The sequence below is a fragment of the Solanum verrucosum genome, unplaced genomic scaffold (genome assembly GCF_900185275.1).
Source record: "Solanum verrucosum unplaced genomic scaffold, falcon-dt-bn FXZP01000196.1, whole genome shotgun sequence".
Classification (NCBI taxonomy): Eukaryota; Viridiplantae; Streptophyta; class Magnoliopsida; order Solanales; family Solanaceae; genus Solanum; species Solanum verrucosum.
Genome location: NW_026020420.1, coordinates 1,798,528 through 1,824,951, shown reverse-complemented (window position 1 = coordinate 1,824,951; position 26,424 = coordinate 1,798,528). Strand labels below are relative to the sequence as shown.

General features: G+C 36.3%; 1 protein-coding gene and 1 long non-coding RNA gene across 5 annotated transcripts in view; one reads left to right on the top strand and one right to left on the bottom strand.

Moving 5' to 3' along the window:
* LOC125840965 (uncharacterized) overlaps window positions 1-26,424 on the top strand; it is a 229,332-nt gene that overhangs the window by 167,067 nt on the left and 35,841 nt on the right. The gene's annotated exons all lie outside the window — the stretch shown is intronic.
* LOC125840929 (DNA polymerase delta catalytic subunit) lies at window positions 773-26,141 on the bottom strand. Of its 2 annotated transcripts, XR_007443769.1 has the most exons (31): window positions 25,837-26,118; window positions 20,784-20,894; window positions 20,049-20,155; window positions 19,778-19,937; window positions 18,349-18,544; window positions 18,119-18,254; window positions 17,899-18,036; window positions 17,236-17,313; window positions 16,501-16,592; window positions 15,433-15,499; window positions 15,253-15,324; window positions 12,918-13,004; window positions 12,232-12,351; window positions 12,021-12,119; window positions 11,593-11,700; window positions 11,343-11,438; window positions 11,201-11,266; window positions 8,570-8,626; window positions 8,317-8,404; window positions 8,126-8,205; window positions 7,866-7,979; window positions 7,155-7,269; window positions 6,759-6,931; window positions 6,572-6,643; window positions 2,863-2,937; window positions 2,690-2,779; window positions 2,453-2,613; window positions 1,683-1,756; window positions 1,430-1,517; window positions 1,181-1,321; window positions 1,055-1,095 (listed from the first exon to the last, which is right to left on the bottom strand). XR_007443769.1 is itself a non-coding variant. In XM_049519908.1 (30 exons), the coding sequence occupies exons 1-30, from the start codon at window positions 26,087-26,089 to the stop codon at window positions 1,234-1,236; spliced, it is 3,261 nt and encodes a 1,086-aa protein (XP_049375865.1). In that variant the 5' UTR covers window positions 26,090-26,141; the 3' UTR covers window positions 773-1,233. The 2 variants fall into 2 exon arrangements, 1 of the variants encoding a protein (XP_049375865.1); XM_049519908.1 differs by having other exon boundaries at window positions 773-1,321; window positions 25,837-26,141.

The window sequence follows — 26,424 nt, the reverse complement described above, 5'->3', positions numbered from 1 at the left end:
GTGAATCTATATTTTATTTTATATAAAATAAAAGATGCAATAATTAATACATGTAGAAAATAATATCCCTTCCGTTCTATTTTATGTGATACCGTTGGACTTGACATGGTGTTTAAAAAAAATAAAATTTAAAACTTGTATGTTAAAACAATCATTAAATATTTGTATGATTGTAAATCATTTCAATAAGAATAAAAGGAGACTTTTAAAGTAAAATTATCTCTAATTATGTGACATTTTTTTTGGAATGAACTAAAAAAAAAATGTCACATAACACGAGACAGAGTATATAGTTTCACTCATACATAAAATAGGTTGTTTGGTTGCTCATTAACAAAGAGGGTTATTTATGTATTAAAACTAAGCATAATTAGTATCATATTTTATAGCTTTTTATTAAATTAATAATCATATCAGGTATGATATTTGATTACCATTTTACAATCTCACATACATAAAACAATAGTATAAACTATGAGTCAATTTATTTATGCTAGAAGATGATAGGAAATAAGCCTACCCATATGCACTACTTTGCCAATAATTTACTATTTGATCATACATTTGAAATTAAAACTTAGAAAATTTGATTTGAAAAAAATGAAAATGAAAATTTTGTGTGAGGAAAAAATTCTCTCAAAAATTGGTCAACCAATTTTGGGGAACTTGAAATTATTTTGAAGATACATTTTCAAAATCTAATAAAATTTTATGCTTGAACAGATATTTGAAGACACTTTCAAAATCTATGATTAAACACTCGCTTAATTAGAAGTTGCACTCAATTGGTACTAGGAAAAGGGAACTCAAAACATTACATTCCTCCAGCCATGACTGTACACAGAATACAATATTATACATCACGAAAATCTCTCCCCAGTCATCTAAATCTCATGAACATCTCTAAATCAATACAAGTCTACACTTACAGTCACCTCAATTAACTCGAAACTACAAAAGTTTGTCCCGAATTCAATCTAGCAAACGATTGGAAGTTTAAACTCATCGAGGCAGACAATTTTCGTGTATATTAGATGTTCTTGGATTTGAGGAAACCTCATGAACAATCGCGACATCTTCTCAAAGGCACTAGTGCTACCTCTTCATAGTAGTCTCAGTTATTCAGTTCATTTCCAAACTTTATGCTGCTTCCACACCAGAGATGAGAGAATTGCGATACCTGGCAAAATGGCAGGTTGGACTGGCAGCAATGAAGACTTCAGGCATTGAAATTTAAAAGTTCCACCGATCTAATTGAGTTTTAGCTTCAGCCATGTCTTTCTGAGCTTTCTTCCTCCGATAAAAGATTGGGCAGTCTCGACTGGTCAAAATCAGGATCATTTAGAAGAATGAAGGGGGAGAGAAGCAATGAGAGGAATAACTAGCAATAGCCACAGATCTATCAGTAAAAGTAGAAAGCAACTCGAACCTAGTGCATAGGACATCCTGATGGAGAGAGCCTTGGCATTCTTGGCATTGTGTCCATAGCTTCCCAAAAAGATTCTCTAGTTCAGCCACTGCATTTAATACAGTTGCAAACAATTAGCAAGCAACGTTCAAGGAGTTCATAGCTCTCAGTCCTTCCCTAGAGACATCATCTAAATAGATATGCCACATCATCTCCTTCTTAAGAAATTAAAAAGGAGATATACAAAAGGACATGAGATGAATTCCTAGCATACCATTAGCCACGGATCTGCAATAAAGTTCGGCCTCTCTTCCTTTGCAGTGCTTGCAGATTGTTCGATCAGAGCCACTGGATGAAGGAGCAAAGAAGTTAATAAGCTGTTCTGCAACTTTTACTATAGCTTCTTCCAAGAAAGAAGCAAGCAATACATCCGCTCATCATTTCTTGTCAAAGAGAGATACACAAACAGAGACAGAGAGAAGCAAAGTTGTTAGCAAGCTTGTGGGTGCCTTCATACTGCTATGATCTCCTAGGTCCACTTCACCTTTAACCTTTTTTGCCCGAGAAATTAAAAAAAAGATAAATTGGGACAAATGATCACTTCATAAAGTAGGTTCATTGATTTGGAGGTGTAATAAATATTGGTAAAAAAAAGGCCCATCAACAACAAGCTTTTATAGAAAATGGCATCATATCCATTTTGAAACATATTAATTGCTGCCAAACTCTAAGGTAGTCTTTTATCTCAACACTCCTACTTACTATTCATGTCAGTGACAAAGCATGAAATTCAAGTATAGCTCCTACAATGGCTCTTCCAAGATAAATTACTATTTCAACAGAAACTTAAACTTAACAATCAATTATACAGCTTGGAGAAGGTACACTATCAGACAGTGCTCCTAGCAAAGGTTGGAAGTACAAATCCTATGTCAGTAACTCACAAGTCAAGGAGAATGTTGAGAGGAAGGAGGGGTTCTCTTTAGAAATGAAACAGAATCTTATCTTGTAAAACATATAGACACAAGAAAGACAATAGAGCACCTGAGTGGTGTTTTGCATCCAATGCAAGTGAGTTGTTTCTTGGCAAATCTCATAATACCACTATTTGAAGGGGTCGGAACTGCGATGGATCTTGTGTGATCTCCATGAAGAAGCTCTTTACTTGCATTCTTCAGTATTGGCTCAAAAATCCTCAGAAGTGGCTGATATAAAACACTTCCGTTAAAAACAGTTAGAATGAGCATGTTAATTAAAATGAAAAAATCGAGCCATACTGACCTTACTAATTTGATTTTCAAGATAGTATTGAGGATCTATAGGTATGTTGTTCTCTAACACGTATATAGGGTCTTCTGACTTTTCATATGCCTGCTTGTCATAATATAACCATGATTTGACACAAGCACACAAAATGTGGAGATTATAATCACATACTACAGTTGGATGATTACCTTGGCACCTTTTGCAGCTTTAATGATTACGTAAGGTACTCTATCACCAATGCTAGGTGCCGTAGCAGCATCTCGCTGTCATTCAAAAGAAAGGTTTTCATCAATTTCATTTTTTATGGTGCACTAAAACCATAAGAATCTCAGAAATGTGGTTTCTGCAAGTTCTGCAATAGTTAAATGGGCAGCTCACTCTGCCACTTGAATACAATGTTACAAGAGAGCAAGCAAAACACCGACATTATATAAAATGTACCTTAAAATGAATGTCAATTAGACAACCTGTTCCTTTTACCTTCTATTGTTTTTGGGTTGAACAAATTATATTTTATAAAATCACATGAAACCATTACAGGAAAGAATTAACAAGAAGGAAAAGGAAAGTAAGCCAACAAAACAAAAGGATAGGTATGAGCCTTTTAGTAACTTTATATTTTTTTATTTGAAACTTTGTCTATTCCTCAAAAGTCAGTACTAAAACTGTACTGGTCAGTATTTACAACATGTACTTCAAATTCTACAATCTTTTACTAAATTGAGTCTAGTACATCAATTATGGAGATAGTATCATTTGAGTATAATTGATTACACCAAAAACATAGTAGCATAGAGCCATTTATATCCCATAAACATGGTCTCTCATATGGAGCTTTGGCCTCAGTGCTAGGAGGCAAGGTGGGAGCACTACCTGCTATATACCTGGGGATGCCATTGGGAGCAAAATCACAGTCCAAAGAAACTTGGAATTCTGTCTTGGAGAAATGTGAGAAGAAGTTGGTCAGATGGAAAGCACAATATTTATCAAAGGGGGGCAGGCTCACTTTGATAAATGTAGTCTTGGATGCCCTTCCTACGTACATGCTAACTTTGTTCCCAATACCTGCAGGAGTAGTACAGAGATTGGATATACTAAGAAGGGATTTTTTCTGGAAAGGAAACAAGAAAAGAAAGGGATACCATCTGGTAAAATGGAAAGTTATGATCACGGGAAAAAAACAAGGAGGATTAGGCATCAAAAATTTGAAGAACCAAAGCAAGGCTCTAAAGCTGAAATGGTTGTGGAGATATGCTCATGAACCACACTCAATGTGGAGCAAGGTGATTAAACTAAAGTACGGAGAGATGGATTCATGGGTCACCAAGGAAGCAACCAATCCCTATGGTGTTACTGTTTGGAGATCAATTAGGAACTGGTGGCCTTTCCTAAGGAATCATACTACTATAACAGTACACAATGGTGTCAGGACACAATTCTGGAAAGATAGATGGCTTGGTAATCAAAATTTGTCAGAGATCTTCCCTGACATCTTTGACTTGGCACTACATAAAGACAGAACAGTGGCTGAAATGTGGTCTCCCCAAGGTTGGGATCTATCTCTCGGAAGGAATTTAAATGACTGGGAAGTTTGTAGATTAGTTGAATTCTTTAAAAGGTTGGAATCATTTCAAGGTTTGAAGGAAGGGGAGGACTGCCTACGGTGGACAGAGCACAACAAAGGAAGATACAAAGTGAGCTCAGGTTACAAGGTTTTCATCAATCTCAGAGGCATTCAATGGACAATGCCTAGCAAGATTGTTGACACTCTCTCAAGTTGGGAGGAAGCAGGAATTGAGGCAAAGAACAGAAGTTTTTGGAGGACAATTCCAGCGTGCATCTGGTGGACCATTTGGAGAGAAAGGAATGCTAGAAGCTTTGAGGATAGAAGCAGATCCCTACAAATGATCAAAACAGATTGTATTCTGTTATTATGTTTTTGGTGTACAAAGAGTTCCCCTGTAGATGCAAAAGCAATCCTAGAAGTATTAGAATCATGCTAGGCTTGCTGATTTTGTTCCTAGATTTTCATACGTTTTTGTAAAGGGACTTTCAGTACTACATAAGTACTGGTTTATAATACAAATCGTTACCTTCTAAAAAAAAATAAAAAAATAGTAGCATAAGACAATTTAGTAACTTTATATTCTGATCAACCTTTTTGACAAGTGGAACTATATATTCTAATAAACGTGCTTCTCTTTTTATTTTCTTCGATAAAGAGTGAGGTCTGGGCCAGTTTGCACACTCTTCGACTAATTCCACAAGGTACCGCGTAACTCTGTCCAACAAGGCTTGGACAGAGGTAAGAATAGGGCGTTTGCCTCCACTGAGATTTAAACATGATACCTTATGATTCCAACCCACTTCATTGACCTCTAGGTCACACCCTTGAGGGTGCACTTTTCTATTTCCTTCCTTCTTACAATGAACCTTCTAATAGTCAGGAAATCCTCCTATCATGAGTTATAAGGGTTACGGTCACTTTATATAGTCTTGAAAATTCTCCCCTCGTGAGCTATAAGGTTGTGGTCTCCTTATATAGGCCTTCAGAATCCTCCTCATGAGCTAACTTTTGATATTGAGCTAACCCCAACGTTCATTTCTTCACAATATTAACGAGAAACAATTGTGAAACCGGGCTTACAAGTCTGACTCGGATACTATGTAAAAGAGTTTGAACACCCAATCCAAATCCAATGAAGGACAAGCATATGTTCTAACATAGCTCATAGGGTAACAAAAGCAAATAATTGAGCTATTAATCTTCCAACACATATTTTAACTAGTGTAGAAGAGTAAGTAGAATAAGCTAGAGGTTTTTTTGCTACAAGATAATATTACAATATTTTTATTTGATTTGTCTCCTAAAGTAGGATAACCTTTCTTCTTTTTTTGAGAAAGGTAACAATACATTGTATAAACAGTAAAGCTAAGAACCAAAAAGCTATTGAGCTGTTACTTTACAAACAAAAGTTTAGGAGGATCCTGTTCTTACGCAAAAACTTACACATTACCAATTAATTCTGCCAGATCCCAACTCCCCCTCCCCAAAGTCTGTTTACACCAAAAATTAGGATAACCTTATAGGCAGAGTTCATCAAAAAAAGGTAAAAATATGCACACAACTTTTCAGTCATAAACTGTTCAAGCAGGTTAGGTTTGCATGAATTGCAGAAAGACACAAAAAGTTGAAAAACTAACTTTATATTGATCATAGAAGTCTAAAGAATATAGAACTGCAGAGGCTGGATTTACTTGATTATATTGGAGGTTGATGCTCACTAGGGGAGCAAAGTAATTGCACTGAATCATAAGGTAGACTAAGGAGAGGAACTGAAATAACTTCTGATACTCTTCAAGATGAACATCAGAACTGATCTTTCCTCGTGCCTAAGTGACCACTGACCAGTATAAGTCATATAAATAGGACTGGAGAATTCGGTTAAATTACTCATGCGCAGCTTGAAACTTCTACATACTAGATCAGTTGGCTGCTAGTACGTATGATTAACAGCAAATATGAGGAATACTGGAATCCTTGGCACAAAAACCAGCACAGAACTTCAGAAAAGTTGAGCTACTGACAACAAGATAACTTAAATATAGTGATGTCTGGTCTAGCCTTATCTAGAGTACTTGAATATTAAACCATCAAAAATTTGGATGACAGCAGCCTTGCCACCAGAAATAAGGAACAGACTCAATACATAATGGGAACATAATTTAGATGGGAAACTCAACAACTTAATCAAACAAATATCAAGCAGCAAATACTTGTGTGCAAGATGCCACACATCGATCTTCACAGACAAAGGACAAAAGTAACTGAACCCCTCTTGAAGGAATCCACTAATTTTTTAAAAAAAATATACAAATAAATTGAGTTTAACCAACCTTGCGCATTCGCTCTGCAAGTTCAACATGTGCTGTCTTTACTTCATAATCATCTCCAGTTTTTGTCAGACCCTATTAACCCTCAGAAGTTAGAAAATGCTAATCACATAAACTAACAATTCCAAAGTATTCAAACAAGTTGCAAGAAAAAACGCCCCACGATGGCCTGATTTAATAGTATTCTCACCTTAGTAATAACTAAAAGAGACAGATCCATGCGGTTCAGAAGAAGATCTGAGATAGTATTCTTGACGTATTGAACAGCACCAGGAACATCTCTGTCTACTAGTATTTTATAAAGACACTCAGTTACAAGGTTCTTGACTAAGAGACAATTATCCCTCCGAACAGTTTCAATCCCTGGTGAAAAATGGTAGAACTGTAACAATTTATCAAACACAATATGCACCTAAGAAATGAATAATTTGAATAAAGTAAGAATAATTAAATTTGAGGTAACACATTTGATTTGCTAATTTTTCAAGGATAATAATATGAAAAAAATTAAAGGTTGGCATTGAAGGGTGAGAGAAGTTCCAAGAATATGCTGAAGATGAAAAGGATATGCCTCGACAGAGCTCACCTTTAGCATCCATTTTGTCATGTTTGTCCGGATTTGTCCATAGAAGGCCAGCATATCTCTTCTTGCTAATCAGCAAATATGGGTAATAAATCTTCTCAAATTCTAGTTTTATTGGCTGAAAATCAAATATGCCACCACCAGCAGAAGGAAAAAATGAAAAATAAATTTTGGTAGAAGAGATAATTAAATAACATCGGTACACTGCTGAGAACACATCTCAATATTTAAACATTTTAGGATTCTCTTTATTAGCAAGGATCTCACAAGTTAACAAGTTTCCTTGCTAGAATACCATAAACCATGATATACAAAATTGCATCAAGTGGAATAAGTATATCAATACTACTTATCAAGAAGAAGTTGAACTGATCAAGCACAGAAAGTTTACTAGTTTCTGATGCTTTTTCACTTCTTCCTCTTCATGATGTACACCCTAATTACAAATATGCTATAACCATGAAAGACCAAAACCACCTAATGGGCATCATCAAATAGCAATAACTGACCAACTGATTAGAGAATATAAATACGTCATGGATAACTGTAGTTGTGGCATGTAAGCAGGCTCAGACTTGTCTCAAGAGAAAATGATAGTCAACGAAGAACAAGAAACTGCACTGAAGTGATCATCTGAAGAAGTGTTTAGATGCTACTGGTTTTTAAAAAAAAGGTGTTTAGATACAATTAAGTCTACTGAAGGTTAGGACGCACTTTGATAAATGTCCCGCTAATGTAATCAGCAGCTTCTCTGCCCAATTTCATAGCCTCTTCCACTGTAGGCACACCAAACTGCACCATCACGGAATCTGTATCTCCATATATAACCTGGCATCACAAAACAATCACAATTAGAGGAACAATTTTTTGATAAAGTTAATAATCTAGTGATAACCAACCAGTGACACTCTGACAACACCCATAAGATATTAATCGGGAATCTATAACATCTATAAAAACTTCAGATAATGTACCTCAGCATTGTGTTCATAGCCCCCAAGTACTGTAAACTTGTCTTCCACAAGCTTTTTTGTGTGCTCAATCATCTGTCGACCTAGAAAGAACAAACAAGTTCTAAAAGCAAGTACTTGAATTGGCTTTCTATACAACAAAGTTTCAATAGTTCAGTGTCATGTAATAAAATTGCTGGTAATAATTGCATTACCATAGCTAGTAACACTTGAAGATATTTCTAAACATGGTAATTGACCAACAGTAGCTCCAGTAAACCCATATACTGAATTTGCACTGATCTGAAAACCAGAAGACATCAGTAGTTATTGACCTGACTAAATTCTTTATAGTCCTAATGTCATTGTAGTACCAATAACAAAGAGAACCAAATTCATATATCTGCCAAGGAAAAGCGAAAGAACACAGTTACAAAGTTGGATATTCACTAACAATACATGAATTACCTTCAAAGCTAGCTGACGGCCATCTAAGACAGCTTTGACTCGAGGATCTGTGGCTTCCTGAAACCCAAAATATACTGTCATAATTCAAAGGATAACTCAAATATTTATCTACACATCATCTGTTAGATATGCAAAAAATGGTGAGTAGACTAATACTCGAGTAAAAACATCGGGCTTCTGATAGGCAGTTCACCAGCTTCCCACAACTTACTTGGGCATGTCATTGGGGCACAAACATAAGGAGCAAGAAATTTGGGATGGCATAATTGAAAAGACAGAAAAAATTGGCCAATTGGAAAGCTCAGTATATCTTTTAGGGAAGGAGAGTCACTTTAATAAAACTCTGTGTTGAACTCTCTTCCAACTTATGTTATGTCTTTATTTCCTATGCCTGCCAAAGTGGAAAAAAGACTTGACAAACTGAGGAAATTTCTTGTGGATAGGGAATAAAGAAGGGAAGGGTTTGCATTTAGTCAAATGGCAGACTGCACAGTTACATAAACAATCCGGTGGACTTGGAATCAGAAACTTGGGGTTGCAAAATAGATGCCTTTTGTCAAAATGGCTATGGAGGTTCAACACTGAGGAACAAGCCCTGTGGAGGGAGGTGATAGTCAACAAGTACGGGCTGAATGGAAATTGGGTCTCCAGCTCTATGAATAGCACTTATGGGATGTCAGCTTGGAGAATAATAAGAAAGTTTTGGCCTGCTCTAAGTAGACACATAGTCTACAAGGTGGGAAATGGGACTAAAATCATATTCTGGAAGGAGAATTGGAATGGAAATGAGACGCTGATGGCCTTATTTCCAGACCGGTTTTCCTTGTGTACCAATCCGGAAGAAACAGTGGCTGAGGTATGGTCTACTCATGGATGGAATATTGTGTTTAGAAGGCCTTTAAATGACTGGGAGACTGGGAGAGTGGCTGAGCTATTACATGTTCTGAATGGGGTTCAATGGGTTATCGGCAGAAAAAGATTCAATCATATGGAAACACTCTAGAGATGGAAGCCTTTTTGTTAACAAGCTATATATTAAGGAGGTGAAGGAGCATCCAGGTGGTAAGCTTGGCCCCTGGAAGCAGATTTGGAAAGACAAATCGCCAACCAAGATAAATTGTTTCTCTTGGTTGGTTGCCAGAAGAGCGTGCTCCACACATGAGAAATTGAAAAGGAGGGATTTCTATATTGCCTCTCGGTGCTCTCTCTGTAATGAGACTGAGGAAACCAACAACCACTTGTTCCTCCATTGCAGAGTGACAACACAATTGTGGAACCTTTTTCTCGGACTAACACATACAGAATGGATTATGCCTGAGCATACAACAGCTCTACTTAGTCGCTGGATCAGCAGAGGGGGGAGAAAATCTAAGAAAAAGTGGAGTAGAATACCATCATGCATTTGGTGGTTTATTTGGAAAGAAAGAAATAGCAGATGCTTTGAAAACAAGGCTAATTCAATAGAGAAAGTCAAATGGAACTGCCAGACTACTTTATATTTTTGGTGTAAAGAGGAAGAGATAGAAGAAGCTGCACAAATTTTGGATTTTATTGGCACTTCATAATCTATTAGCCTTTTTATTTTTTCTCTTGTTGGGAGCCAATTTTTGGAGGTCTCCAGCATACCCTTAATGCTGAGGAATACAGCAATATCTTCTCAAAAAGATAGGCAGTTAACTTCAAGAAACTGGATTCTTTATACTAATTTGATGCATCAGAAAAGTAAGAAACAAAATGCAGTTGACAGAAGCTGGATATGGAGCCATGGCGGTGGCAAATTGAGAATTCTCATGGATCAAACGACAATTTAAGGAACCGAAGTTTAGAGAGATTGTAAAATGGAACTTTCGTAAGCTAGAATCAAGCTACACATCATATTGCATCAAATATTGATAAATATGACATAACATGAGGGGAACATGTTGGTTTAATAATTTAATACAGATGCACATCTATTCAAATGCAAGGCATAGGGATAAAAAGAATCTACATAGCATGAAATTACATTGTGTCCCTCAAAAGCTCTTTGCAAGTAGTTATGGATTTTACAATCTTGCCATAACATATCAAGTTACAAGAGGGCCCAGAGCCACTTTAAAAGTTTCCATGACAATCAAACTTCTGTTGAAAAATTGATTTATCCATTTTGACGGCAAGAAAATAAGAAGAAAAAAACTAGTCATCTGCATTATCCAATAGCATCTAATACTAGTGTTGTGGAAATAAGATGCTCAGTGCTAGGATGTGAATATGTAAAAATATACACCAAGTGCTTGGTTGCAGTAGTGTAACACTGACAAATGAAAACACTACGAATTCCTTTTATCACTTCCTTAAAAAGGAAATTTTAAGAGCCATTAAATCTAGTGAAAGGAGGGCAGTATTGAGTGTACCTATATACAAACAAAAGGAAACCTCAAGTAAAAAGTTAAAAGCCCTACTTCACAATCAACAATCAAGTATCCTGATTTAACAAAAAAAAACAGATTTTGGATTCTCTATGCTTAGTTCTTGTCTCTTACCCATAGAATTAAAACATTTGAGATATATGACAACAAAAAATCAAGATACAAAGCAAAATGAGGCAACAGATAGTAGAAAAATATAAAAGAACAAAAATTTAGTGAACACCTTTAAATCTGCTTTTGCTCTTTTACGAGCAGTCAATAGTTCTTCAAGAATTTCCGGAAGTATTCCCTGACAAAAAACAATTAAATTATCATAATCGAAACAAGAACATAAATACCGGAATTAAACCAACAGTTATATTTACCTTCTGTAAGGTTGACTTGACAAACGTTTCACCAGAAGGGGTCTTGTTGACACACTCTGGAGGAAGGTTCAGTTTGCGAACCTCTTCAGGAGTTACCTAGACATGAGGGAAGAAAACCAAAACTTAGAACTGGAAGCATTAACGTGAAGATCTTAATGCTCAGCACTTAATTCTAAGGTTTCACCAACATCAATTGAACGCTCGGGTAAAAAAGAAATATCATGGTCAAGACTCAAACAAGAACACTTACTAGCGTGCAGTAACATAAATTATATGCCATCATGATTGATGGATATAGAGAGGCAAAATCCAACGTTGCAATTGGCTTCTCATAGAAACCAGCCCGTGCCTCCAAAACCTGTGTCCAGATATTTTGAAAGGATAAATACACAAGAATCAAGACTTACAGTTAGTACCTTTAACCTAAGAAATCAACATCAAAGGATATAAAAGGTGTGTGATAGTCAGATTTGATATCCTCCAAACATCCATGTTCTTTTTTGATAACTGTGGTGTCCAGGGCCAACTTGAGCACACCTCAACTAATACTCGAAACATATGTTTAACAAGAGTAATATACCAAAAATAAAGCTTGGCACAACAGGAGCTTTACAAGTGCTAACTTTTCTTTACAAGAAAAATATCCAGCTATATGATGGATGTTACTTATTTTCTTACCGTTGCCCCCTCAAACGTTCCTTGTTCAGATCCAGCCTGTTTTGCATTTGGTATGACAAGATCCTTTTGCTTCGCCTTCCTTAAAAGTTGAGAAAGCACCTGAAGATAGAGGAGATTTGAATAATTAAGATTAAGACCTTCATTAAGTGCAAACAAATGAGACCTTAGTTAATTTTCCACTAGAGGAAAATGAAGCAAGTATAGGACTAACCTTAATGCTTTGCCCTCTTGAGAGAAGAAAAGATATAGGTACACCAGTGACTCGAGCCATCTCCACATAGTTATAAATGAACATTAATTTGTCCAAAAGCCGTTGTGGGAGATAAGCATCCTGTAACGGAACTAAAGCATTCAGTTTTCTTATCAAGTGAGACTGAATATTCACATCAGCAAATTACATTTCATTCGAACTCATCTAGAATACCAATTACTACATTTTATAAGTCATTGGCCAAAACTACCCATTGCTCGTTATCTACATGAAACAATCATTACGTCCAACTGTATTTGGGAAAGGATGACAGAGGTGTATCAACGTTTGGCATAAACAAAATTAAACAATAGTTCTATCTTTAGTGACCACTAGCTCACACCCTTGAATGTTGTAACCAGTATCTTCTTGATGAAAACAATGAAGTTATATTTGGCTTCTTTACATGCAAACATCTTTCGAGTGGAGCATTCTACACCAAAAGGCTGTTGCTATAAGCATTAAGAAATTTAAAACTAAATATTCTTGGAGCAGAATTTTACGTAAATCCCCTATCTAAAGAAAATTGTATGCATGTCTAAATCCAAAAAAATCTTAAAGAATTACTGTTCTATGAAATAAGCAATACTCAGCACACAATTAAATCCAATTCAATAATATCCTTCAACCGGAACAGAACTATACACCTTTAGACAATATACAGCAAGCCGGCGCCTCGTTTCTGCATTGCCATTTTGAAGATCTGATATAATTGAATGATGGACATCCTCTTTCTGCAGGCGTAGCAGTAGTATTAGAAAAAAATTACTTGCTCTAAACAAGACAAGTATATTCAATAGGAATAAGGATAGGGGAAACAAGACAAATGAACAGATTATGGGCATAAAAGAACATAAAGGAAAACAAAGGTATAAAAGACCCTCCATCACAATTTTCAGATAGCACCGAATACAATGATATGTTGATAATAAAGGTCAAATAATATGATTAAGATGTCTTCCTTTCTGCCCCACCGGATAAAGATCTGAAATTAAACTTCACAAGTAATTTAATAAAAATAATAGTGCACCAGCACAGAGAACTTAATTAAAGAATGCACTGGAGCTAGAAATGACCAACTATGTTGCATGGGGCAGAGTGTTTCCAGTCAAGAATTCTCACATTAGAAGATTAAAGTTGTGGAAATGAGGACGCTAAGATGGATGTGTGGGCTTACTAGGAGAGACAAAATTAGAAATGAAGATATTCGGGTAAAGGTGGAGTGACCTTGGTGGAGGGGAAGACAGAAGCGAGACTAAGATGGTTCAAACATGTGAAGAGGAGATGTACAGATGCCCCAATGCGGAGGTGTGAGAAGTTGGGTTTGAATGGTTTCAAGAGAGGTAGAGGTAGACCAAAGAAGTACGGGGGAGATATGATTAGACTGGACATGACATAACTTCAACTTACCGGACATGACCTTAGATAGGAGCCTATGGAAGACACAAAGTAGTGTAGAAGGCTAGTAAGTAGTTGAGTGTTGTCTCACTTATGCTTGAGTACTAGTAATTGTAGCAGTATTCTTATAGTTTCTGGTTCTCCGATTTCTATTACTATATGTTCTTTCTTGTACTTTGATTATAGTATCGTTTTGTTGTAGATATTGTTTCTTTTTTTTTCTCCGGAAAGTTTTGTCATGCTATCTTTAGTATTTTGCCGTGACTTCTTCACTTCAGTTATTTTTTTTCCCCAAATTGCGTTGTTATGTTTTTTTCTTGAGCTGAGAGTATTGGAAATAACTTCTCTACCTCCCAAGATAGGAGTAAGGTATGTGTAACACTACCATTCCCAGACCCCACTTGTGGGGCATGTTGTTGTTGTTCCACTTGAGCTAGAAAGACAGTGAACAGTGGGCAATAAATGAAAATGCGAACTTCTTTGATGCTATGTGCGCTTCCCGTTGTTGTTCATGGCTACTCTGAACAACAATTTGATTGAATAGGATCTTCTCACTTGATCTTTGATTCCTGGCTCTCCCTTTTTTATTCCTAAAAGAGCTCTTCCATTTGACATTACCATTTTCAAAAAAAAAAAAAAAGAGCTCTTCCATTTGTTTTTCTCCATATCAACACGAGACACAAATAGGGGCGAGTTCCCCAACTCCTCCTTGCTCACTGGAATCTTCTCTCTCCAACTGGTCATGCTTCCATTGCATCTAGGCAGCACCAAATAGACACTAACGCAGAAATGAGATACTTAAAATTTATTGAATTTAAGATGTTTTGTTCAATGGTACTTGAGGTTGTTATGTGATAGCTGGTAGCCAGACCATGTTGAAGTTACCCTTTTTTCCACATAAATGTGTGCTGTGGTGACTGGAAAAGGATCAGATTTTAGCAAGTACACTTGTATTAAAAAAAAATCACAACTTTTTACACATGTTTCTTGCACAAAATTGAGTATTTTTTCTGTTCTTTTACTGAATTCAAGGTTGCAATCACAGATTTTTTCTTTTCTAACTCATGTAGATCAAATACAGCTCAAGCCATTAATTTCACAATTAACATGCCAAAATCAAAATAGAAAGCTAGCAAGTAGACTTGTAATCCTTCAAGCTAACCAACCCTGTACACAAGGAAACTACAAAGCTTTACCGCAAGGCCTACTTATGTTATACTTAAATAGACATGAGCAATGGCCCTAATGGAATCACTCAACTTGGTTATCAACATAAGTAGAGAAGTGCTATGGATGGCATCCCTCCAACTTTAATCAGAGGTCACAGAAACTCCTGGTAGGTAACGCTTCCCCTATGGTGGTCCTACGCATGACTCCGATTAAATGGACCAGTGTGTATTAAGATATCGGATACATAAAGCAAAAATAAAGAGCATTGAAGTGTTTGAACATAAACAATAGCGCATATAGGGTCATCGCTCAAAATCATGTACAAATCTATTGGCAGAAGGTACATGGTTGTGGGCAGATGTAGCAGTATGTGAGTTGTGACAAAAAACTATAGATAGAAGAGCAAAAACTAACCTGCTCATTAAGAAAATGTGCTGAGACAGAATTTAGTGAGTAAGAACTTAGCTTATAATCTCTCTGCACAGCCTGCGATACGAGAGAATAACATATTTACTGCCATTCAACTATTTCCTAAGTAAAGTTCTTTCTACAGCAATTAGAACAGCTTATTGATACAGCCATAATGAACAAAACCTGAAACAAATCAAATTGAACTCTCCCTTCTATTGTTATTTCTTTACTTTCCCTTGTCCCATGCTGTCTGCAACACAAAACGCATATATCAGTCCACAGCTTCTCAAGTTTTTTTTTGATAAAGTCAGCTTCACTAAACGCAAAACTCAACTGCATGTACTTGTCACCCTTAGGGATATTTTTTCTTTTAGATTTTGATGATCACAAATAGGAGTGGCAAAATTAGCACATGAAAAGCATGACCCTCCCAAGTTGACCCACTCATTTATTAACTCAGACCATCAAAAAGTTGGTTGATAGCCCAAATTGACCCATGAAACATTTTGTCAAAAAATATTCTTAAAAACAACATTTTTTATTTGATACATATATATAGCTATAGTAAAGGAAAAATCAGTTTAATAGGTAAAAAATTTTTATAAAAGAACAAACAAGGAAATTAAATCTTAGTAAGAATTGGGTAGGTTGGGTTATGACCCGCTGTTTAGTCCATTTCAGCCCAAATAAATATTGGGCTGGTTATTTTATTAACTCAGGCCATTTTGACCCGTCCATTTGACAACCCTAATCACACACAATTAAATGAAGAATAAATCAGTTTCAGCATAGCCTCGGGGAAATTTGCTTTTATGATCACAAGCAACTAGTTGAAGACTAATATTTGAGTTTCAGTCGTGTGAATTTTTGGGAAATGTTTGAATTAAGAAGTGTTGCAACTCCACCTTTGGAGATGAAACAATGCTCTAGGAGGAAAAATATGGGAGATCCCAATTACTCCATTTTACTGTCCTATTACAAGGAGAAATATTAGAAAGGTTCTGATAAGCGGCAGCTAATTGGAACATGTTTTAGGTTAGTATACAATCCCATATTTCAGAAACCACATACAGTGATGGAATATAAATGCAAACTGAACAGGCCAATGGTTAGATACAAATATAGTCAATAGACACCAAGGGAAAAAAAATGCCGTTTTGTGCTGATAGTATTTTTACCTATGGATAAAGTAGAAACCTAAAAGTACTTCTAAACAAATAGAAGTTAACAAACAAAAAGATATAATATGACCTTGAAGAAAAGGTTGCATCCTTTACACGAACCCTGCTGTTTCTGATGCGTCCAAGCATAGGAAATTCTGCCATCCCTAAGACTTCAGCTCTCTGATTAGAAGATAAAGTGCCTTTAGTAGTTCAACATTACACATGGAAAAACAAACATGACCTAGCCTTTCCCAATCTCATTTGGGATGGGAAGAAACAAATTTTTCCACTTCAGTTCCACCATCAACTTCACAGCTAAACCACAATTTATTTTTATTTTTTAATAACTGTGATATCCGGGCCAGCTTGCACACACCTCAACTAATTCTATGGGATACATGTCACCTCCCACTAATAACAGGGACGAAGTACTCTGTCCACCAAGGCTAGAACAAATGGAAAGAAATCACCTAATGTTTTTGTCTCTGCTGGGAGTTGAACCTGAGACCTCATAGTTCTTTCCCACTTCATTGACCACAAGGGTGTAGCTAAACAACGATTTATCATGTAGTGCTTTCCTTTACTTCTGCCTACGGACTATTTATAGTCCTCGTCTCTTGATCCAATTAATAATTAAGAAACAACACTTTTGGCTACTATATTAACAAACCGATTGTTAAGCTTGCCCAGCAAATCTTATTCACTTTAGCTCTCATATTATTGTTTTGGAGCCATTATTTAAACATATAACTACATAAGAAGCTTGCTACCCGGAATACAATACCTTTTACCAATCAAAAAAGGGAAAACAGAAGCTCATTACCCGGATGAGATATGGCAAATCAAAGTTGCAGATATTATATCCAATTATTATATCAGGGTCCACTTCCCGGATAAGGTCCTGCAAGTCAAAAGAGAGTTAAAAGAAAACATAAATTGGTCATTGGTATTACTAATAGTAGAGACATCTTTTTCTTACAAAAAATTGTTTTCGGGAAAGTATTCTGGAATTGTTTTACGCAATTGTGCAAACTAATGTATGAGACTGAAATGGCATATCCAAACACCCTATGTTCATATTAACTATGAGAAAGTCCCACCACTTCCTCAGCACCACCAATCAACCAAGATTCATATGCCAAGTAAGGGAAGTGTAAATAGCCCATGAAAGTTTAATTTCCATCATTATTTCTAACTCCTTTTTCCATAATTTTTAACTTCTAACTTGCCCAAATTAGTCTGTTCAGCCTGCTTCACTCTTCTGCTTGTGCATTACAATCTGGAGCATAAAACAACACAGACAATGTGAAACTCTCACGCTAAAGGGTAAGTGCCATCACATGAAGCCAAATTGAAAGAATCAACTGCCACACACAAAAACTCTGCTCGCCTATCCAACAAACCACCATTCCCACCACCACACAAACAAAGAGAAAAGGTGGAAACTATATCCAATTAAAATACAAATTGCATGCAGAAATATTACCCTCCAAGCCCGCAATACTTCTTTTTCTGTGTCAAAGGACATAATATCAACCCCAACTATCGGTGAGCATGACTTAAGGGTCATCACATTCCGAATTAATGGCTGATCCTGTCCCTGCAAGGTAACCAGATTGGCCACCTAGAATGAAGTTAAATCTTGTCAGCAACAGGAAAGTAAACAACATATATTTTCCAGATATATAGAATAAAGTGGGACTAACTTGAATAACAGGATCTTGTGTAGGCTCGGGAAAGTGGCCTTTACGACCAGCACATTCAATATCGAAACTCAATATGCGAAATGGAGCCATCTTCGAATATTCTCCTTCAGGAGAATGACTTATCAAGTCAGAATAGCTAAAAGAAAATGTTAAGGAAGTTCCGGATGATGATCCCTTATGGATAGAAAGAATGCACTCTTAGGTCATATATTCATCATGCATTAGGATACAGACAATCAAACTCTAATTGACAATAGGAGAGATTCCTTGCAGCTTTCTTGTATTTCCCAACTGGAACTTCAATCCAGTTGCCACCAACAATATTGCAGTCAATCATGAAGCGAAGAGCAAAAAGAACATTACTTTCATAGGTAAGAAAGCTCTTCATACCAAGCCCGTCAATTTGAATGCCTCTATCGAGAATACCTGCCCCATTTTACATTTCAATCAGGTGGGAAAAGCAGGAAAAGGGATCGGTAATAGAATCAATTCTATAAAATCAATCAGAAGTTAAACATTTTATCGCAATTCTGGCGCATCCAATTATGTTGAAGAACATAACCCAAATTCTGTCGAACATATTCTTCTCCAGGTTTTAGCAAGTAAACTTAAGTGAGAAGATTAAGGAGAAATTTCACAGGAAGCATAAGATGCAAGTATATTATTTTATATGACTCAATGTGAAGTAATACACTAAATTATCATGGCAAGAGCAGGCAAGACTGGCAAGCAAAATGCCAAATTTAATATAGCACAAGCCCACGCAGCTGCTCAATTAAGAAACCTTTTTAAACACTTTTGGGATAAAATGGATAATGCCAAGGACAGAGAACTTATTAGAGCTGGACTGGATGTACAATGAGAAATGAACAGAGGGAGTTGGAGAACCTTTCAGCTGTGTTGGGTGGTTTGGAAGGAAACGACCCAACACTTCAAGATCTAAACTGCAGCTGTTTGCAGTTTGAAACATGAATGACTTAGCCTGTTAATTTTTCTGTTGTAATCTTTTCCTTTTTTTTAATGAAATAAGAAGGATATCATTAGCAAAAAGCATCAAGAAGATGCAAGCATTACAAAGAGATTATCAGCTCCCAGGAAGGCAAAAAAAGCTATCACAAGTTCACAACTATCAACATAGATCTATGGAGCTGATAAATTCTAGGAAAGACTCGACAGTAATTACAGAGGAGTGGTTGACCCAACTAAGAAGACTGATCAAATACCTAGCTTCAGAGAAGACATGGGAGTTGGGATGCCATCAAAAAAGCTTTTGTTCTTCTCTATCCAATCCGTAAGCACCACAAAATACAAGCAGGAACCAAAGACCAGATCTTTTTGATGGACTTCCCAACTTTCTAGGTTCTGTTGTAATCTTAAAATATATATATATATATATATATGAGGACGCAATGATAGAGTTTACTAGTTGTTCAGTGCTAAATACAGGGGTTGAATTAACCCAACTGAACAACATAAGTAAACATCTACTTTCCAGCACTGTCTTAGATCTTGATATTTCTATCAATAAAACTTTTACTATGTGCGCCCGTGTGCGCGCGTGTGCCACAAGCACAAAAGAGAAGACTAAATCAGAAAAGCAGCTTCATCAGAAAGATACAGTATAAGTGAATAAGTGAATAAGTGAAACAGAAAACATACCACGGCAACTGGTAACCATTGTTGGCAATGCCACTACAATCTTGAGAAAAGACTGAGAAGCCTGTTGTTGGTAATACATGATGCTTCTTTTCTGAACTACTTCGATGCGACGGACAAACTTAGGGGCATTGCTGTTCCTATTCGCCTCTCTCATCCTACCCTACACCAACCAACAAGAATAATATAGCAACTGCAGCATTTGCCATTAATTAACCAAACTGGTGAAGAATTCAATCATAGCATGCTTATGCAAACAAGCAGGTCAACATACCTCAAGAATTTGGTGAAAACGGGAGATATCGTCAGGGCCCATTCCAGGAGGGCAGCTGATATAGAAGTATGGTTCAAATCCATGTACATGACAACAGACGCTATTTCCTGACCAGAGCATAAACAGACATTTCTTAGTAAGTGGAAGACAAGCTACGTCAACCTCAATAAATACATTAATGATGGATTCCAAGGTATTGTGTTCCTTCTGAACTCACTCCTCACCCTACCAAGTACCACCTCCACTTAAGCTTTTCATGTTCATTTCTAATATCTAGTGTAATATGATAGCATAGAAAATACTAAAAAAGAAGCTATAATTTTCTTCTATAAAGGAAATGGCACAAGAACCTCTTTAAACAAACAGAAACAGAAACACAAAAGAAAAATACTACAACTAGAGAATCCACTAAGATGCAACTTTAACTCAAATTTGTACCAATATATTATACACAGTCGAGAAAATATATGTTCCAAATTGTGCTTGGTATCAGTGTGCCTCACAAGCTTGCAGCCCTCAGAACGCTCTAATTGTTTTTAATTTACGAAAAAACTGCTTCACCGATTAAAAAACAACAACTCCCATTTCATGACGTGCATTAATACCTCTAGGAGACTATTATATTACTTGGAATGCCAGAATTATATCTTCTTTTCTAGATCAATAGCACCATATCTACAACACAACAACAAGAATTGCAAATGCATATGACAACAGCATTAAAAATTGACAAACCTTCCTTTGTGACCCCGAAGATTCTTAAAATGGCAGCCTGACCAGAAGAATTAGGAAGCAATTCTTTATGGCTCGCTGCAATGATGTAGTCAATTTCCAGCTGCTGAAACGCTGAGAAAGGACCACCAAATTTCAACAGAACTTTCAGAATGTGATTGTGAAAGTTAGGACTTATTGAAGTAATTGATGTATTTTGAAACATTTTTGTTTTACCTAAAAATCCAACTTCTTATTGTTCACTAAATTATTATAAGATCCACATGTACATCTTGCCCTCAACTCAATATACAAACGCTTTTTTTGGATAAGTCAAAAATATTCATTAATAAATATCCGAATAGTTATCGAAAGATAATAAGTACAAGACGTGCATTGTGACTCTACTTGAGTCATACATTGTCTACCACCAAGTGTGACAATATATAAACTTGCTTAATAGGATTCCATTTGAGGAATTAAAATAATTGTTGCTCATACCAAGAGCACTAAAAGACTTCAAAACTTTTGTTTTCTTTTTGATTGGTAAAGAGAAGGCTTCAAAATTTGGAGCAACAACAGGTTTCTATTTTTTGTCAATACTTATAAATGGCGTCAGACTAATGTCAATATGAGCAATCCAAAAGTAGGTACTTTTCTTCCTATTCTGTCTTCAAAATCCAAATTTTTGTTTTAGGTTTTCTGATATTTAATAAATATGAAAGTCATTAAACAATGAAAACAAAAACTTTTTTGAATTATACTCCTTAATTGAGTACAGAACAATTTATTTACATGAGTACAAACCAAGGAAAGAATAAAATATAAGAATGTTCCAAATTAATTAAATAAATAAATTAAAAGAACTACAAAACTAAGAATCCTGAACTTAAATTTTAAAGTAAATGAACTTCAAATTCCTACATGAAACGAAAATAGCTTCCACATATAAACACTTAGGTTGTTTTTGGTATGGAGGAAAATATTTTCTATTTTTCCATGTTATGTTGATCAAAATTTATGGAAAATATTTTCCCGGGGAAAATAAATTCCTTAAAAATGAAGAAAATGAATTTCGTAGTGGACATAAGAAAACAAGCTCCACAAATAAGAAACCCACGTAATTTCTTGGAAAACAATTTTCAAAAAACATTTTCCTTATCGAACACACATTTAGACTAGCTTAGCTTAACTATTTTAAAAAATCAAAAGTACATAAAAGGGACTAAATCTCAACTGCAAAAACCCTGAGTTAAAGAGCATTACCCAGATGTAGCTTTTAGACAAGCGTAGGCTCACTCATTTCTTTTTAAGTCAAACTATATACAATGTAAAGAGAGAGGGACTTAAATTTAGTGTTCGTTGGCCTTGAAAAGCATACGACAAAGTCCTAAGCGACATTCTATGGAGATGTTTGGAGGTGAGAGGTGTCCATGTAGTTTACATTAGAGTGACAAGCGTAGGCTCACTCATTTCTTTTTAAGTCAAACTATATACAATGTAAAGAGAGAGGGACTTAAATTTAGTGTTCGTTGGCCTTGAAAAGCATACGACAAAGTCCTAAGCGACATTCTATGGAGATGTTTGGAGGTGAGAGGTGTCCATGTAGTTTACATTAGAGTGATTAAGAACATGTACGATGGAACCAAGACTCAGGTAAGGACAGTGTGTAAGGACAGTGAGAGGGGACTCAAAGCATTTCTCTTTCATGATTGACTGAAATGCAAAGCAGAGTTAACGTGAAGCTAGAGGTTTGGAGCCAGACCCTAGAGTCCAAAGATTTGAAGTTGAGCAGAGGACTAAGACAAAATTCTTGGAGTGCAAGTTCAATGACGTGATTAATGAAGCAAACGAGAACGCAAGGCTTGATACTAAAGTCATCCCCAAGAGAGGAATGTTAGCACCCTTTAGTCTACCAATGGTTTACATATGGAAGATTTAAGGAAATTAGAAAGTAGATTACTTCAGCTTTTAAGTTGTGTTTTTTATTTCTGTGAGCAGTGTTGCAATAGATTATTACAGCTTTTTAGGTAGTAGATTATTACAGCTTTTAGTTATTTATTTTTCTTATTTCTATGTAGCAGTTGTTGCAGTAAGGAGGTTATTCCTCCACTTTCTCATTTCAGTTGTAGTAGGAAGTTACTTCCTTGTTTTTAGATGGGTGGTTAATCCACTAGTGTTGTATTTACTGTTATTTTCATTCAATGACATGATAAGCAGAAAATTAGTCAAGTTTTTGAGTACTTCAAACTCAAGAGATCGCAGGTTCTCTCTTAACGAACCAGCACCATAGATAGAAAAAAGAAAACTTCAGAATTTATCATGCAGCGTCCCATAACTAGATCCATAACCTGGAACCATAACAACTTGGTATTAGAGACGGAAGTTATGGGAGACCAAATTCAACATCAACTAGCACAATTAGTGAATCTGTTCCAAGAAGAACGTGCAGCCAATTTAGCCAGACATGAAGCAACAAATGCTCGCTTGGATGCACTCACACATGATTTAGTAAATTCTAAGGTCGATTCTAATTCAACTGAACATATCAGTCAAAATCGTGGTTGGAAGGGTAAAAATAGAGTGGTAGGAGGGTCATGATCAAAAGCAGGAGGAAGTTTCATCATTCCTCGACATACAAAACTGGATTTCCCACGATTTAATGGACAAGAGGACCCTTTGTGATGGTTGAACAGATGTGAACACTTCTTTCGACACCAACAAACTCTTGAAGTAGAAAAAGTTGGACTTGCTTCTTTTCATTTTGAGGGCAATGCACAACTTTGGTTTCTTCAATTAGAGTCAGATCTGCCTCAACTGTCTTGGGATGACTTTAAACGTCATTGTAACCTTCGTTTTGGGCCACCAATCATAAGTCAGAAGTTGAGAGAATTGGCTAAGTTACGTCAGATCGGGTATGTGGCAGATTACCAAGAAACATTTGAGCAGTTAATTTTGCGGGGTGGTACACTTACGCAGTCACAAAAAATTGAACTTTATATCAGCAGTCTTATTGATTATATAGCAATTGAGGTTGAGTTGCATAATCCTCTAGATTTGGCTACGGCGATGAGTTTATCCCGACTTTATGAACGCAAGGAACATCCCATTTGTTCGCAATTGTTAGATGCTTGCAAATCAAAGACAGCAAATTTCTCACCTCAACATGTCAGATTTGTGAAGAAACTGACCAGATCTGAAATGGAGGAAAGGCCACTTAAGGGGCTTTGTTTCAACTGTGATGAATCATTCACTCGAGGTCATCAGTGCAAGAAGTTATTTTGGATTGACTCTATATACGATAAGGAAGAATTTGTTGGAAAAGAGGGAAATACTAATACTTTCCACACTTAGCGCTTGAGGGCAAGCGCGATTTGCAAAGGGGAGTAATGTTAGCACCCTTTAGTCTACCAATGGTTTACATATGGAAGATTTAAGGAAATTAGAAAGTAGATTACTTCAGCTATTAAGTTGTGTTTTTTATTTCTATGAGCAGTGTTGCAATAGATTATTACAGCTTTTTAGGCAGTAGATTATTACAGCTTTTTAGTTATTTATTTTTCTTATTTCTATGTAGCAGTTGTTGCAGTAAGGAGGTTATTCCTCCACTTTCTCATTTCAGTTGTAGTAGGAAGTTACTTCATTGTTTTTAGATGGGTGGTTAATCCACTAGTGGTGTATTTAGTGTTATTTTCATTCAGTGAAATGATAAGCAAAAAATTAGTCTAGTTTTTGAGTACTTCAAACTCAAGAGATCGTAGGTTCTCTCTTAACGAACCAGCACCATAGGTAGAAAAAAGAAAACTTCAGAATTTATCTTGCAGCGTCCCATAACTAGATCCATAACCGAGGACCATAACAAGGAAATTCCAAATACTTGGGGTCAGTAATCCAAGGCAATAGGGAGATTAACGATGATGTCACACATCATATCGGAACGAGATGGATGAAATGGAGGCTCACATTTGGTGTTTTGTATGATAAGTATATGTCGTTAAGACTAAAAGGTAAGTTCTACAGGGTGGTGGTTAGGCCAACTATGTTGTTTGGCCAAAGTATTGGCTAATTAAGAAAGTTTGTCAATAAGATGAAAGTAGTAGATATGAGGATGCTGAGATGAATGTGTGGGGACATCATGAGAGATAATATTAAGAATAAAAAGATTCAGGACAACATGGGTGTGAACCCCGTGGTGGATAAGATGTAGAAAGGGAGGTTGAGATAGTTCAGACATATACAAAGGAAAAATGTAGATGCCTCGGTAAGGATGTGTGAAAGGTTAGTCATGATGGCACGAAGAGGAGGAGAGGTAGGACTAAGAAATTTTGAGGAAAGGTAATTAGACAAGACATGTTGCAACTTTAACTTACCAAAGACAAGACTCTTGATAGGAGGGTATGGAGGTTGAGTATCATGGTAGAGGGATAGTAGGTTGCCAAGCAATTTTCTTTTTCATCCTTGAGTATTACTCTCATTCTTACGTTTGTTTTATCTTAAATCTCCAGTATTTCTTGTTTGTTTCTTCCATTTTGTTTATTTTATTATCTTGTTGTTATTATTGCTTACATGTCATCTCTTCTTGAACCGAGGGTCTATAGGAAACAGTCTCCCTACCCTTACAAGGTTGGGGTAAAGTCTGTGTAGACTCGACCCTCCCCAAACCCCACCTTGTGAGATTATATTGAGTATTTAGTTGTTGTTATATATACTGAAGTTCTTAAACGATATTATAATTACATCAAATGCACGCTGAAGTATCAAATTAAATCAAATAAAAAATCTGCACACATTGCTGAAAAGAGCAGCCGGGGCCGTGCTACTCCGCACCAGCTGACTTGAAATCCTTTGTAAGAAAAGCTTAACACTAAATAAACAACTTCAGAAACCCTAAACATTCAGCACATAATTGAGACAGACTCCACCAAATTCACCAAATAATTCAAAAATCTAGGGAAACAAGAAAAAAGAGCTTTCAGAAAAAGAAATGAACAATACATTAACCAAGCAGAAACAAAAAAAACAAAGGCGTGAAGTCGAAAATTAAGTGCAAAATGTTTCTCAATTACAATCTTCTTACATATGCTTTGTGTCTGAGCGATGTAAGCTTGAGATAGAGAAGGACGTTTCCACTTCTGAAGCCTCTCCTTTATGGCATTGCTCTCTTCGAGCTCACGAAGGACCTGCGAATCTTCTTCGTACTGAAGCAATGTCTCTTCGAGGAATACATCCTCGTCTAGGTCCTCTTCTTCCATGACGGCGTGGTGTTTCTGCTGCTGTTGAGGAGACGGCGTTGCTGCCGCCGATCGCTTCCTAGAGTTACCGGTGTTCATGGTGGTTTGCCGTAGTTGGGAGAAGAGGGTTTAGGAAGTTTTAGCTGTGTGCAAATTCCCGCCAGTTCATGAGGTATATGTAAACGGAGGAAAAGAATTGGAATTGTACTTTTGGTACCTAAAGTTTCATCTAAATATCAATGTAGTCCCTGAAGATACTATAATAATCTAATTGGAAATATTTGATTTGTCATTAATTTGATTTAGTCCTCGGAAATTGGGAAAATTCTAATTATATCCTCTGTTTAACGATGTTACTCATAAAATGGGACGAAGTGTTCGACAATTAATAGAAGCTTAGTAGGTTGTAGTATGTTTACTTATTATTCGTTCAT

Excerpts from the sequence above, each read along its gene's own strand:
- LOC125840929 (XM_049519908.1), bottom strand. The coding sequence starts at position 26,089 with ATGAACACCGGTAACTCTAGGAAGCGATCGGCGGCAGCAACGCCGTCT. Across the intron at positions 7,980-8,125 it reads GCTATGAACACAATGCTGAG|GTTATATATGGAGATACAGA; the intron begins GTACATTATCTG and ends TTGTGATGCCAG. Across the intron at positions 6,644-6,758 it reads CTCTTTTAGTTATTACTAAG|GGTCTGACAAAAACTGGAGA; the intron begins GTGAGAATACTA and ends GAGGGTTAATAG.